The sequence below is a fragment of the Ambystoma mexicanum genome, chromosome 12 (genome assembly GCF_040938575.1).
Source record: "Ambystoma mexicanum isolate Mex_15411 chromosome 12, UKY_AmexF1_1, whole genome shotgun sequence".
In the NCBI taxonomy this organism is placed as follows: Eukaryota; Metazoa; Chordata; class Amphibia; order Caudata; family Ambystomatidae; genus Ambystoma; species Ambystoma mexicanum.
In genome coordinates this window covers 1,141,411,275-1,141,426,806 of record NC_090936.1, presented here as the reverse complement: position 1 = coordinate 1,141,426,806, position 15,532 = coordinate 1,141,411,275, and the positions used below count along the sequence as shown (strand labels likewise).

The 15,532-nt window shown below is 46.8% G+C and overlaps 1 protein-coding gene across 2 annotated transcripts in view; it reads left to right on the top strand.

The window, feature by feature from the left end:
* Positions 1–15,532, top strand: part of NUP107 (nucleoporin 107) — a 790,450-nt gene that overhangs the window by 368,126 nt on the left and 406,792 nt on the right. For both annotated transcript variants that reach the window (XM_069629720.1, XM_069629721.1), the window contains one exon: positions 13,694–13,784. In XM_069629720.1, coding sequence (XP_069485821.1) covers positions 13,694–13,784 — 91 coding nt within the window. The remainder of the gene's footprint in view (positions 1–13,693; positions 13,785–15,532) is intronic.

Here is a 15,532-nt window from a genome sequence, read left to right as displayed (position 1 = left end):
TTGGTACTCTTGTTCAGAGGAGAATTGCCTAGCATTTTGGTGCTGGACTGCCCCAGGGCAGGACAAAGACTGATATGTTTGGGATATTTCTTCTTTGTGAAAGATAGTGAGCTAAAGACTCTGGGTAAGTCTCTCGTAACCAGGACTAATGTCTGGCAGAGGGACTCCCAGGACCCCCCTTGTTAATCTGCACGGAAGAAGGGGTCAGCACAGGCAGCTGTTACACAGCAGGCATCTCCAGTCACAGGAATCTGCTACAGCCATCGTCTCTTCTTCTTCCTCATCAGATTCAGCTCCAGTGGTCGACTTATCTTAAGCTTCCAGATCCAGGCCATATATCCAGGAACACAGCCAATCACCACGCACATCCTTCCAGGATAGCCAGCCTCCCAGTTAGTAATGGTTCCAGGCAGGCATGCCAGTAGACAAAGGGCTGGAGAGTTTTGGACTTCTCCGTTCCTGTCTTCAGACACTCTGGAGCTTCGATGGGCTACAAAAAGGGTTCCCGTTGAAGGCAAAAATCAAACCAAGAACCCTTCCCGGGACGTTGGAAGGAGGACCAACAAAAAAAGACAAGCACACTGAAATGGCTAAAAAAGAAAAGTCACCCTTCTAGATGAATGGTGACCCTTCTGTGCATTACTGCGGCTGCATTAACATTGGTTGTCCACCGCCACCAGCTAATATTGTAAGCATGTCACTGTAACAGAAATGTTACAGGAGCAGTGGGAAAGGGGATATAGAGTGTAACCCCCCTGGCGTCCTGAGCGCTCCACATAAGGTGGGGTGTGTTGATCTCACAATGGGCACTATAGAAAGGATGAAAAGGAATCCAAGAGAAAATTAAAAGGGCACCCCAGCAACACTGCACAGAAAGTGCTGTGCCTGCAATAGGAAAATGCAGATGCCCAAAAAGTTATAGGAAAGTATGATTCCCAAAATAAAGTATGGAGAGTCACATAAAGGAGAGTAAAATAAAGGGTGATTGGGGGGGGGGGGGGAGGTTCCCACTTACTCAGGAACGTAGAAAAATAATCCACAAGTCCAGCAACAAGTCCTGGGGGGGTCTCACAGGTGATGTGAACATCTAACTTAACACAGCCCTAGCAACATGCAAGACTGTGAAAGATCGGAGCCCCATGGAGCAAACTGCCAGGCTCATTGTTGAGTCGAAATTTTTGTCAAGCCTGTTAGTGTTTTGTAATTGCTTCAATGTTTAATTTCATGAAAATTCCCCTTTAAATTTCTAATGGGCAGTATGACGCCCTTTAGAAAGTAAAACTATGATTTGTGTATCGGCTCCCTTCATGGCTGAATGGCACTGAATGCACGATATTTGGCTGAATAAGAATATATTATTTTGAGTGACTTTTATTAGCTGATCAGTAGCTTAACATGATCGTTTTTGCACCCCTTGTAATCGTACATCAGTGATGTCCGAGATAGCAGATTTATTCTAATTTTCTAGCTCTGAAAACATTACATTGCACATTAGAGACCATTCAACTGCTCTCCTCATCTGATGTACGGTTACTTTATCAAACATTCTACTTCGGTGTGCCATTCTTCTCACTGGAGGGCCGTCTCCTGATCCTCAGCTGTCTCCAAGAGCCCACTCCTTACTCAAAGCACTTGTTCCAATAACAGCTCCTTGCCTTTGTCTGAGCACCCACTCCCTTGCCTGCTCATCCAAGTCCTGTTCCACCCTGACTAGAGCTGTCGATTGCTGGTTCAGAACTTTCTATTGAAATTACTTCCATCCAATACATTAGTATTTTGGATTACTGCCACTGAACATTTGTCATTTATTTTACTTTTCTTTTGTTATATAGCAGTGCATGTCCACAGAGTGACATTATTAGGGCTAACTTTGTATTTCTTTGCCTTTTAATAAGCATGTTTAGTCACATGCTATGTATGATGACAAACTTATCTGGGGCTCTTTAACGCAGGGTATCTTTTGTGGATTCATGATTCTGTATAACAGTTGTGTTCAAAACACTTTTGATATATCAAAGTAAAAATAATAGGTGTTACGGTTACCCCGTTTAATTGTCTTCTGTTTATCGACTCAAAAGCTTGAAAGCCCTGCCAGTTTTCAAGCCCATGACCTAGTTGTAATTCAAAACCTCAGTAACCGAGTTCTTAATAGACAAGCCCATCCATTTGGTCCCGTTCTTGGTTAACATAAAAGTTAGAAAGTCTGAGTTAAGTGTGGTTCGCGCTCAGAAAAAGGAAGTGGATGCAGATCCTTTAGTCTTGAGGAGTATTTTTATTTAATTGAACTTTGTAGAGAGCTGTGTTTTTGCCCATCTCCAACCTTCACTATAGTTTTGGGCAGGTCCACGTTTGTATTTATATTTCTGAGGCTTGTGGATCTGCTTTGATCACATGCTCTGCATAGTCCGACATCTAGTGGTAGTCGCGGAGTATTACAAGATTTGTTTTTCGTAAGTGGAAAACTGACGTCAACAGAAAAGCACTGAGGTCGATATACAGGTTTTGGAGCAATGGATCTTTCACCAATTTCCAGTCGGGGAGGCCCGTAACAATTTCAGCCAGATGGGTCACTTGAGTAAAAAGTTATTAGCAATTAATTTTTCGAGTTTCTGGTTTAAGGGGTTTGGTAATTTGAAGGAACAGAAACAAACACATATTTCAACACTGCTTGTGTCAACTGTGTATCATTTCTGGCCTGTGTGTCAACCCAATAATGCTGCTTGAAAGTGTGAACTGATCTCCATGCAACTGCTTTACAGATACCTTCCAATGGTACATTTGCAATCAAAGCTAGGGTAGCCCTATTGGTACGTGCAGGGTGTGGCCAAGGTATAAAGGAACGTGTTTTGGGGCACGGGAAGAATGTCCAGCGGCAGGTAGGTGCCCCCAAAGTCACTTTAGGACTTTCCAATTAGGTTCAGAGCACCCCATATAAACAAACGGGACAAAATCAATAAGCATAACCTTTGTGTGTAAAGCATTTAGATAAACAGAGGGCAGGAGGTTGATTATTTTCCTCAGCTGGCTCCCTCCTATGGAACAGTCTTCCCCCTCCTGCTGTGTCTTGAGCAGGACTTTCTTGAATTCCAGAAGCTCCTTAAGACTTTCCTCTTTACCTTCTTCTCTCTGCTAATCTCACAGTTGCTGTGATTTGGTGTCCTGGGTCATTATGCATCCCTTGGGCCCTTGACCCCCCATACCTAATTGCTCCAGCTTTTGTCTACCTTCAGCACTTTCCCCTGCACACCCTCTGCCCTGGAAGCTCGCACTTGCACCCAACGTGGCTCCAGGCTGTGTAGCACTTAACATACCTGCACCTCATCTGTTGTTCACACACGAGCACGGACACCCCAGCACCTAACCCCACTGCCCTTTTCCATGCGGCACTTGCACGTTCTGAATACTCATAAGGTATAGTAGATTTGTCCTTTTTCCCCTCCACTGTATTTAATGTTTGTATATTTTAATGTGTTTAATTCCCATGTTCCCTCCCTGTTGGTGGGCGCTTTGAAACAGAATTTGCTTGCTCTATAAGCACCTAACAAGCGAACAATAAATAAATGGTTATGGGGAAAAGGAAGGTACGTACCAGTTCTACCACACCAATGTGGTAGAACGCCACAACTGGCACCAGGAAGACCATACTGAAGAGCTCCATTGTTGGGTTCAAAGCCCAGCAGCCCCAGGAATAGATGCATCCAAGCAGGGTTTGGGAAAATGATTGAAGGGAACCTGCAGGACCCAATCGCTGACAACGGTGGACCCGTGGGTTTGGGGGGGAGGGGGGAGAGTATATTGAATAACCCACCAACCCAGGGTCCATATGTGTAAGTACTCACTGTGGTGGTACCCGAAAAGGTGGTTCAGGAAATATGAAACAACCTGTGGAATAGAGCTCTTTTTCAGATACGGTTTACAGGATTTGAACACACAGGTATTAAAACCCCAGACCAACGATGACCCAGATAGTGGAAAAGAAGTTAGTCTTTGCAGGAGTGAGACCAACCTGCCAGAAGTAAAATCAACAGCGAGGATGGCTCCTTGAAGTCTGCAGGCGACGGCAAGGCAGATACTGACTGCTGGATTGGTATAGAAGAAAGCAGTCCCTTGATGGACAATAGTAGCGGTGACCCGAAACTGCTCAAATGACCAACCTCCTTCTGGTTGACGGCCGCTTCCAAAACCAAGATGAAAGACCAAAGCAGTAAAATGAGGAAGGTCGGTGGTAAAAAGCCAGTCGCAGCACAAAAGCCCCCGCCCACAAGGAGGGCCAGGGAGAGGAAGAGGGGCAGCACAGGAGCCGAAAATCAGAAATGGATCTGGGCACAGACACAAACCTAGCCAGTAGAGCCAAACCTGGTCCTATAATTTAGCTGCTGCATTTTGGGGCAAATGTCTTCTCGAAATATAAGTAAACCTGCAGCCTTCTGTTAGGTAAGATTTTCATAGTGATGACAAATCTTCCTGACCTGTGTCAACCCCAGCACTTTTAGCTTTACTGGTGGATTCTTTTTCCATATACCTCAGTGAGTGGGAACCTTTTTCCAAAGAGTCCTTTACTCTTTTTATGGGTGTCAATTTTATTTAGACTCTCCATAGTGCCTTATTAATATGATCTTCCTGGACAACTTTTGGCACATACTGCCTATTGTTGCTGGGTTGCCCTTCCCCTTTTAACTTTCTCTGGCTAACCTTGTGAGAACTAAAATTCCCAAGGGTAGAAAGGATCTTAGCTACCAAATAAGTACATTGGTCTTCCAATGCGGTAAATCGGTTTGCACCATTGATGAATCCAAAGTTAAATTACGGCTGCCACCAGCCTACTTGCGAAAACCAATGTATGGTGATAAAAGTAACATATGGACCAATTGTGGTGCTTAATAAGTGCCCTTATCCCAGGAGCTATGTTGGGCTACTGTGGGACTTTCTAACCAAAAGCATTGCAGTGGCAGGGAGTCTTCAGTAGAGGTCTCTCTGGATTGGGGCTGTACCAAACAATACATTTACTATTTTGCAAATTCTGAATAGTTGAACTTCGTATTCAGCCGTGCCCAATAGCGAGCCAAATAGTTTTAAAAGACAAAACATACTGGGTTTGCAAGGTCAAGGCACAGCAACCACTGACCCCCATCCCCCAGCTGTTGCAAGGGGTGGGCGGTCCGGGGGCTTTGCCCTGGTTGCTCCCCATATTGTTTTATATTTCCAAATTCTGCAACAGGGGTCCCTGATGCTGCATTTGTTTTGATAGATTACCTGGGTGGCCGCCAGGGCAATGCTTGGGTCACCATCACACACTGCCTCCGGACCACCCCTTGCACTGGGGCCTGTATCTGTACCCATACAGTTCATCGACCTCACCCCCCCTCCCCCCCCGCTCACTGTTTCTTACTGCACTTATCAGACCTACCCAGCCTGCTGCCTTAAACCTAGCACTTGCCACTTGCTGGCAGCACTACAATTGTTTGCTGTCTTTATTATGTATTAATTTATTATTTATGCTTTTCTCCTTGCTCCGCACTCTCGTTTTCTCTCCCCTTCCATGTACTTCTCCCCCTCCCCCATGCGCTGGGCCTAGTAAAATCGTTGTTTTTGTTCTCCCCTGTTCCCCTTCCCTTTGCCTTGTCGTGCTCTGAAACACCTGTGTACGAGCGCAATAGAAATAAAATATCAATACAATACAGGGTACCCTCCCACAGGATGTACAAAGGCTGCCACAGGGTCAGGAACTGGTCTAAACCAGTCTAAATCACTACTGGGGTGAGGACTTCACTCAGTGTAAGCCTGTGTGCACAATGCCCATTTCAGGCCTGCCAAGTGGTTTCCTTAGACACAGAAGGGTACACAAACAGTGGCTAAGAGCAGGATTAAAATGTCTGATGCTTGTGGATCTGCTTAGAATCACATGCTGTGCATATAGTGTGACATCTAGTGGTAACCGCAGAGTATTCCATATTTTTTTTGAAGATCGAAAGGGAGGTCGACATGGGCACTATTCTTAACGTGACGTGCAGTGTACCCAAAATCCCTCGCGTGTCGAAGTGCCACCAGCTTGTTTTATTCCGCCGACCTAGTCGGTTGCTTATGCAGAGCTTGTAAGGGTTTATATTGCTATATCTATTCCCACGGCCTATGGTTGTTTAGTCAATTTTGACCACCATCTCAACGGCTGTATCGTGGGTGGCCTGCTCCCGACGCCTACATCTCGGACTGCTCGGTGTTGTGACGGCTTTACCTTCGCCCTCAGACCTGGTCTTTACAGTAGGGAGAGTGGGGCCTGGTTTTCTTTCTTCTCTCAGAGAACGCATTTCTTTCACCGCTCGTTCTCTTCTTGGTCTGGCTGCTGCTAACCTCTGCTATGGAGAGGACTCCTTTTAAATTCTGCCTGTCTTTTAACAGCAAATTTCCCTGGAAAGAAGCCCATCGCCGCTGCAACAAGTGTCTTCCTCTTGACCACAAGCGCTCGTCTAAGGCCTGTAAAATCTTTTGGCCTAAGACGCTGAAAGACAGGCGGACTAAGCGGTGGGCAGCCATGGCTCCGATTCAGAAGCCATCATGCTTTCTGCAGAGCCTATGAGCTCCAATATGCCTTTCCCAGGCCCGATAGACAGGCCACCGGCACTGTTATAGGTCACACCCCGGCAACAAGGGCACCCACAACCAAGTGTACTTAAGCACACAACCCATAAGGCCTCTTTGGCGGGGGATCGAAGGCCTCAACGCCCGTAGGCTCGCTGAAAATTTCAGCGGTGCCTTCCGAACCTTGCAGTTCTGCGCCCTCCCCACAATTGTACCTGCGGCATACAAATGGGCATAAAACAACTTCTGGAATGGGCGGTTCGCTCAAAACTCACACTACCGTTGACCTGCCGTCCAAAGGCGCTCGAACGCTGAAGGACTCGGTTGTGTTGCCGACCGCAGCAGTGCCTACAGGTATGCCAAAACCCTCTACGCTGTCAATACGGCTTCCGAAGCTTCGCAAGGAGCTTTCGGTACTATTTCGGCACTTGGGGACTCCAAAAATACTCCCACTTCCTGTAGGGACGATTCTGAGGCCCCCAAGCCTTTTTCTGAGGCCTTACATAAGGGTTTCTACCTTCAGCTTCCTCAGAATGGACTAGGGAAAGGTTTGAAAAGTGGATGGCTAAAATGGTTTGACTTTTCAGACCAGTATGAAAGGGCCTTGAAAAGACACAGGGAAGTGGACTCTTGCCCCATCCCTTCAAAATTTTGGAAGCTTCCCTCACCCAGTGACCAGTTTCCCTCTTTGGAGGAACCACAAGAAAATCAAGATAATATCTTTGAGGACGACCCTGAGGACCCAGCCCAGGATGTTTCTTGCAAAGGCTTTAACCTTTATGATCAAGACAGTCTATCACAACCCAGACTGGAATTAAGCGCAGGAGAGCAGAGCTCGTGGTACACACCACCACATGCCACTGACCCAGACGTTATTTGTCTGGATCTCCCTACTACTCTTCCGCAGAGAGACTCATCGCCGGTGGATGACCAAATGCTGTTCAACTCCCTCTTAAAAAGAGCAGCTGACCATTTTAAAATTGCTGTGCACGAAGCCGCCCCTGAATCGGACTTCGTGCAGGACATCCTCAAAGATAAGACTCTGGTTAGCCAAGCCCTTCCCTTGTTAAATTCTATTAAGACACCTGGCTTCTTCCTTACTGTCCCCTTCTCTTACGCAGGCAGTGTTAGGGATAATTCTCTTATAAGGGTAATTTCCCAAACCTAGTGAGTCCCCCAGCAGCTTTGCTGGATATTTGGGGTTTGTTTTTTTCTCCTGCTAAGAGTGAAACTCTTTTACTCCCACTCTTAGGCATGATTTGAGGTAGGTCTCTGACTATTTGTGTGATTTTGGGCTATGGGTTCTTTTACTTCATAGGGTATCATCTAATTTGTTAGATGCAGTAACACAGGGGTGTCATAGTGACCCCCAAACATAGACTCCATACCCTGGGACTGACTACTGTCTCCCAGGGCATGTAAAGTCTCCATTGACTTTACTAGTCTTAAATTGTGAACAGAACCAGTACAAACCATCATATTGTGGCAGTACTGGAAGGGGTTAATTATATTGCCCCTGGGTCAGTTTTAAAGGGGGCACTGTCCAGTCCCCCCCTTGTCGATTTCTGGCTGTTGGCAGTGGTTACCACGCAAAATATTCCACCAGAATATTTCCTATGGGATTTTCCCATTGATTTTTAAACGCACCACTTTTTTGTGCAATGTTAAAGATATCGCCAGTTTATTTATTTAATATTAAATTCACGGTTAGGTCTTTTTGCCAGAACTCTTCTAAAATGGCGTTCGTGTCCGTCTCTGTAACTCTGACCATGGTCGAGCCCTTTGTTCCACTTTTTGGCGGGGTTCTGCACAGAAGCCCTCCAAATGGTGCCACTCTGTCTGGGTTCCACAGGATGTGTGGGGAGGGGAATTGGCACCCTGGACTGCATTGCCTTAGCAACTCAAGTCGCACTCTATTCTGATTGGCCCAGTGGTGAGCCGCCCGGCTCAACACTTAGCATGTTTGAGTGACAGCTAGGCTGTTGAATGGGGTTTTTTCTGCATAAAAGCAGGGCTTTTTGGACTGGAACTTCAGAAGTCGCCACAGGACCTTAGAAATCCGAAGAGGGAAGAAGCTGAGCCATCTGCAACGACGACACCATCGGTGGAGCCCTGCTGCAACACCTCACCACTTTCCCGACGACAAGAGATCATCTTCTGCTGGAAGAGTCTTCTCCCTCTGAGCTGGTAGGATCAACCAGTTCGCCCCTTTCGCCTTCCAAAGACGTCTCTTGATCGACTCGCCCGTGCCAAGCACCCCGGCGACCGGATAGCCAAGCTTCACCACTTTGACCGCGAATAAAAAGGAACGACCCTTTTACCGACGAACTCTGCGGCTGGTCTCTACCCTGGGCAGTGAAACAACTACGACGAGATCTTCTCTTCCCCTGGTCGAATCCACGACTTGCATCCACTGCCAGGAACAACTGCCGCCGCTGGAACTTCCTCTCTCTTTAAGGTACTGTGTTCCACCTGGCCTCCCTTTCTTCGGATTGCTAAAGGTGAACCTTAAATCCTTGGCTTTCCAACTGGGTTGGCCCCAGACCTTCTAACCTTACTTCTTGAACCACCACAACCTCTTTTGAACTTTCTGTAAAGACTTTTAGTGCATTTTAAATCTTGTGATCCTGGGCACATTTCGCTTTGCTCCATTTAAAGTGGGCCTGGCCTATGAACTCTGGCTCTACAGTGTATACTGCCTTCATTGACTTGCTTTGAACTTATAAAAGTGTTGGGAACTGTTTTATTTTTATGCTGTGCCGGAGTGCCATCTAGGTTACGTGCTCACATCTGTTTTAACAAATAGTGGTGTTTTAACTCTGTCTAATGGTTATCAAGGGAGGTGTTTATACTTTATCTGACTGTTTGAACTTGCTTTTGATTTAGAGTGCTAGTTTGTTTTTAAAGTGTGTGTTAAATATATACTTTTGATACAAAGCTCTGGTCAGTGTTTGCTTGTTCCACTGTGTTTTTAGCCCTATTGTGTATACTCTATATACTGCCTTACTCTTCTTGAGAGAAGTCTGACTGCTCAGCCACAGCTACCAGGTAAATCTGGGTGGTGCAGACTGCTACCAAGTGGGTTTACTGCTTACTCCTGTAGTCTTAATCTTCTTGCAGTGTTCCCCAAGGAACAGGCAGTTAATCCATGTGTGGAAAAAGTGTTTCGCCCGGCCCTTTTTGGTCCCCTCTACATTAGGAGTAACGCCACACCAGACTCCCTGGTCGTAACAACCACTCGCAAACGGGCAAGGGTACCACATTCTTCGGTAGAATCCCCTCCAGACAAAGATTGCAAAACACATTACACCCTTGGTAAGCGCATCACTGCCTCTGCAGCCTACTCCATGAAGATTGCCAACAACACAACACAATGCTCCTTACGAGCCACAGTGATGTTGAGTGGGGCATAGTACAGGATGGCCTTCGGAACTTTCTGATCAAGCCCGCTGGCGATGGTGGCCGAAGGCAGACAAGTAACCCAGAATATCCTGAAAAACACACTCGACCTGACCGAAACTGCTGGATGCATCCTTGCCCAGGGCACCCTACTCAAGCAGCATGCCTGGTTGAAAAACTCCAGGTTCAAAACCGAAACACAAGTCTCCTTAATTAACAAGCCTGTGGAGGAATCTAACCTATTCGGGAAGGCGGTTGACGATGCCCTGGAAATGGCAAAAAAGGAGCATGAAACTTTAAAGTCACTTAGCCAGATTACGACTAAACGCTTTCAACAACGCGGCGGCCCTAACGCCCGCCGGTCCTTTCTTGGCCAATCCTTCTCCCGCTCGCCCAAAGGTCAGTATGGTTTCAGGGGTGCCCACTGGGGCTCCTCTAGCAACTTCCAGTACAAGCAAAGAGGCTCTTGTAGGGGCAGGGGCAGAGGTAGAAACTCTGCTTCTAGAGGCTCCCCGGCCTCCACCTCCAAGTGACTTATCGGTACAGCTCCCCCTCCCACGCTTCCCTGTTGGGGGGTTGCCAGTCATTTACCATGCCTGGGACGGGATCACTTTGGATCAGTGGGTATTAAAGACTGTTATCCACGGGTATTGTATCGAGTTTCTCCGACCACCTCGCTACCACCCACCAAGAAGCAGACGTCTGTCGGCAGAACACCTGCGCATCCTGCTGGAAGAAGTTCAGGTCCTGCTGGAAAAGGGCACCATCGACGTTGTCCCCCTTCTCAAAATAAACAAGGGTATTTATTCACTGTACTCCCTTGTACCCAAAAAGGAACTCGCCATGCGCCCTGTTTTAGAACTGCTTCCTGTGAAAAAGTATGTAAAACCTCAAAAATTCAGGATGACAACCCTTCAAGAGGTAATCCCACTGCTGCTGCAGGGGGATTACATGGCCATATTGGACATGAAAGATACATACTTTGATATTTCAATGTTGCCAGCGCACAGAAAGTACCTCGGGTCATGATGGAAGACGCCCACCTTCAGTTCAAGGTTCTCCCCTTCAGCATTGCCTCAACCCCAATGGTGTTCACAAAGGTACTGGCTGTAGTGGCGGCTCACCTGCACAGGCAGTCCATCCCAGTCTATCCCTACCTCGATGACTGGCTCATAACAGGGGACACATACAGAACATGCCAGACAAATACCCAGAAGACAGTAGCTCTCCTCTTATACCTAGGATTCTCTATCAACGAAAATAAATCCAGCCTGACCCCCAGCAAGGTCACAGTTTCTAGGGGCTTTAATTCGGAGAGAAGACTGGCTTGTCTTCCCCTCCAACGAGAGGGTCCAAAACATGCTGTTCCAGATCTCTCACTATGTAGGCTCCAGGTGACCGTACACAAAGCCATGCGACCGCTGGGTATGATGGCTTCCTGCATCTTCCTAGTTCCTCACGCTTGTCTGTGCATGCGCTCCATGCAAGAGTGGCGCTCGAGCCAATGGTGTCGGGCCACAGACCAGTGGGACGATCTAGTGGTTGCCTCTGCAACTCTCGTTCAGTCTCTGCAGTGGTGGTCAAGGGAGAACCTTCTGCAGGAGGATAGCTCAGCGGCAACGTGATTGTCTTTGAAGCAAGATGACACGCAGCAACACAGGTTCGATCCCTGGGTCCGCACTTATAAACCTCTGGGTATTAAGAGCGTTCGAAATAACCTATCATATGTCGGGGAAAAACCTTCACCACCCCTGCAGTAGCACTGAGGCCACTCTCGCCAGACGCATCTCTGACTGGGTGCGGGCTCACCTTCAACAGACCACGCACGACCTTTGGTCTCCAGCAGGAGCATCCAATCACATCAATCTGTTGGACTGCTAGCAGTGTTGAAGGCCCTAAAGGCTTTACAGACACATCTCCAGGGAAAGACAGTACTAGTCCTCACGGGCAGTACCACAATCATGTACTACTTAAACAAACAAGGGGGCACTCCCTCTCTAGGGCTATCCAGACCATCTAGAAGTGGGCACTCTCACACATGTTCGTCCTCTTACAACATGTTCCAGGGGAACTCAATCTACTGGCAGACGTACTCAGCAGAGACACCCCCACCCCCCTCCACCCGTAGAGCACGAGAAGCGACTACAAGAGGACATTTTACTCAATGTTTTTGCTGAATGGGGCTTTGCAGAGATCGACCTATTCACCACTCTGGAAAATGCCCAATGATAGACTACGCCTCCAGATACCCACAGACCGTCCAAGGGAAACAGTCTCTGGATAACATTGTCTGGTAGGTTTGCCTACGCTCGTCTCTCCCGCCCCCCGATCCCCCTCCCATTCCCCTAAGATGCATCAGGAACCAGTCATGATGCATGGACATTCTCAGAGAGGCACGTAAACCTACCACCAGACACTGCTACTCCAGTAAGTGGAAGCGCTTTATCTGGTGTAATGGCAAGGGCATCAATCCTATTGATTGCTCTCCTAAAGATATTGTCCTGTACCTAACTCACTTGTTAGATTCAGGACTTGTTATCAGTTCTCTAAAGGTCCACTTAGCCGCTCTTTCGGCATACACCGCGTCCCAAAGCAAGGTTTTGTGGTGGAAGATTCCTGTAATTAATGCCTTTATGAAGGGGGTAAAGAGACTTCATCTCCCTATCTCCCTATCTCCAACCCAGCCCCCGGATCGGATCTGAATGTTGGTCTTACCAGACTAATGGGACCTCCCTTTGAACCATTGCACAAGGCTAACTGAAGGCACTCACCTACAAGACTGCCTTCCTAGTGGCGATCACCTCTATAAGGAGAGTTGCTGAACAGCAGACCCTTTCAGTTCAGGACCCCTTTGTCACGATTCACGAAGACAAGGTAGTTTGCGCACACACCCTTACTTTGCGCCCAAATTTATCTCAAAGTTCCATGTAAACCAGTCAGTAGAACTACCTACCTTTTTCCATAACCCCACTAACGTTGCAGAAAGGAGCCTCCACACACTAGATGTGAGGAGAACGGTCATTTACTATCTGGAAAAGACAAAGCCACTGTGGAAAAAACAGCGAGTTCTTCGTATCAGTGGCAGCTGGTAGAGAAGGGGAGTCTTTCGCCAAGTCAACTATTTCAAAGTGGATCGTAAACTGCATCACACTGTGTTGCACTCTTAAGAGAGATCTACCCTTCACGCCTAGAGCTCACTTGACTCAGGACACGGGGGCTACCATAGCATTCATTGCAGATGTCCCTCTAGATCCATGTGCAAAGCAGCAACCTGGAGTTCTGTACCCACTTTTACACCACCCTACTGCATAGATACATACTCTAGGTCTGATTCTCAGATGGGCCAAACAGTGCTAAGACATCTTTGCTACTGTTCCTTTACACATCCCACCACCATCTCTGGGTACTGCTCGCTAGTCTATGCACAGCATCAGAACACATACATTACTCACCGTAATCGTATTTCAGATGATTGTATCTGCTTAGATTCACATGCTGTGCATATAGTATGACATCTAATGGGAATAACCCATCTGGTCTGACCATTTTCTCCCCCACGTACACTGCACAGATTCAGTACAAGAGCACTTTGATTTCAACACAACCCAAAATCTAAATGCTGAATAATTTTACTAATTATTATAATCTTTTTGTGTGCTTTCTGTAGGTTTTAAAATCATTGCTATACGGTTGTAATATTTCTCTCCTCTATTTTAAGGCTCAGCGTCTGTGCAAACGGTGTGGCCAGGCCTGGAGAGCGGCAACCCTGGAAGGGTGGAAACTCTATCACGATCCAAATATCAATGGCGGTGAGTATCTCTTTACAACTTGTAAAGTACTTTCTGCTTATTCACAAATTGAAACGTATTTCCATACCTTTCGTCCTTAAGTGAACAAAAGTATGACTAACCTCCAGTTAGTTTGATCATCCGGTAAGGTGACGTTTTTACTGTGCAACACCAATTGGATTGATTGTTCTGATCCAGGTCTGCCCGAGGTTAAAAACATAGATTTTATTAGACATGCTTTTCTCTCCAGGGTGCTTCAAATTCGAATGGATGACATATTGAAACCTCTATTGCTACCACTGAAACCTGAAGCTTTATTTGAATTGAAGAAAGAAAAACGTAGGCTCGCAGAAATAGGGTCGGAAAGCATAAGGACAGCGAATTCCACCTGGAGTCGGCAGGGATGCAAAAGTATCAAGGCTCCTCCCAGATGGTCTGGTTTTGGCTCTGTGTTCTCCTCTCATCCAGGATTTCCTAAGGATCAGTTGAGCATGAATGATGAGAAAAATGATGTCCTAGATTGGTTGACTGTGTTTGAATATGCCTGTGAAGTGCAAGAAGTAGAGCCTGATAAGATTGCTTGCTCAGCAGACTTCCCCATACGGGCTGCAGTGCCTTTATGGAGTTGTCTAAGGCTGACAGAAAATACTTTGAGAAATTGAAACAGGCTCTCCTCTTGAAGTTTGGGAAGACTCCTGCCCAATACCTTCAAGATATTTAGACCACAAAAAGAAAGAAGGAAATACTTGGGTTACATTTGTGAATTGTTCTTTAAAAGACCTGTGTGGTTGGGTTGAAGTACTTGGCAGATTCGAAGGAGTTGGATCCTAAGAAACTAGCCATTGCTGCTGACTTGTGGGTTTCACATACAGTCCCATAAGGTCAAACCTGCTTCTGGTAAACATTGGGTGCAGGAGGGCAATCAAGAGAGAGGGTGAGTGAGCATTCTGAGAAAACCTCTTCCCATAAGGCCCATGTTGGGGACAATTCTCAGAAATGTACTAATTCCCTCCACCTTGGAGACCCCCAGCAACCTTGTTGGATTTTGAGGACTTAATTTTCTTTTTACCTGGTCAGAGTTGGACCCTTTACCCCCACTCTCTCATGTATTTTAATGCGATTTTGCACTCTGTTTCTTTTGGTTGTGGAGAACTCCATGGGTATCATCTTTTACATTTTGTCACACTGCACCTTCAGTGCAGAGCCACAGGGAAGTCTTTCAGAATTCCCAAAGGTTTTAAATACCTTTTCTTGGATAAACGACTGTTTCCAAGAGCAGTACATTGAAATTGACTTTACTTACAATTGTAACTTTCTAGACCCAGCACACACTATCTTACAATAGGGTGCTGGAGGGGTTACTTAGTATCCCCTTTGTCTAGCTTCTCATGTAACATTTTTCTGTTACCCTTTCCTCACTGAATGGCTGGTAGCAGTGGTTCACTTTTAACTACTGTGGTGTGCATATACCGTGGGCTGCCTTTGCAGCTGCAGTAAAGCACCTAACGGTGCAATGTTTGTCAAAATGGCCCTGGTCGTCTTTTTTGCCATTTCTTTGTGGAAAGGTCCTTCTTGAGATTTACTCTGCGTGACAAACCAAGTTTGGTCCCTTTGTTTGCTTTGCCTTTGGCGGGATTCACGAGTGAAGCCCGCCTCTGGCTCCAGGTTGTCTGGTGGGGGCAGGAAGTGAGGGAGGTGCCGAAACTCCCTCTGCTTCGTCTCCTAGGAGACCCAAATGCACTCTGTGGTGATTGGCCGGCTGACTGTCC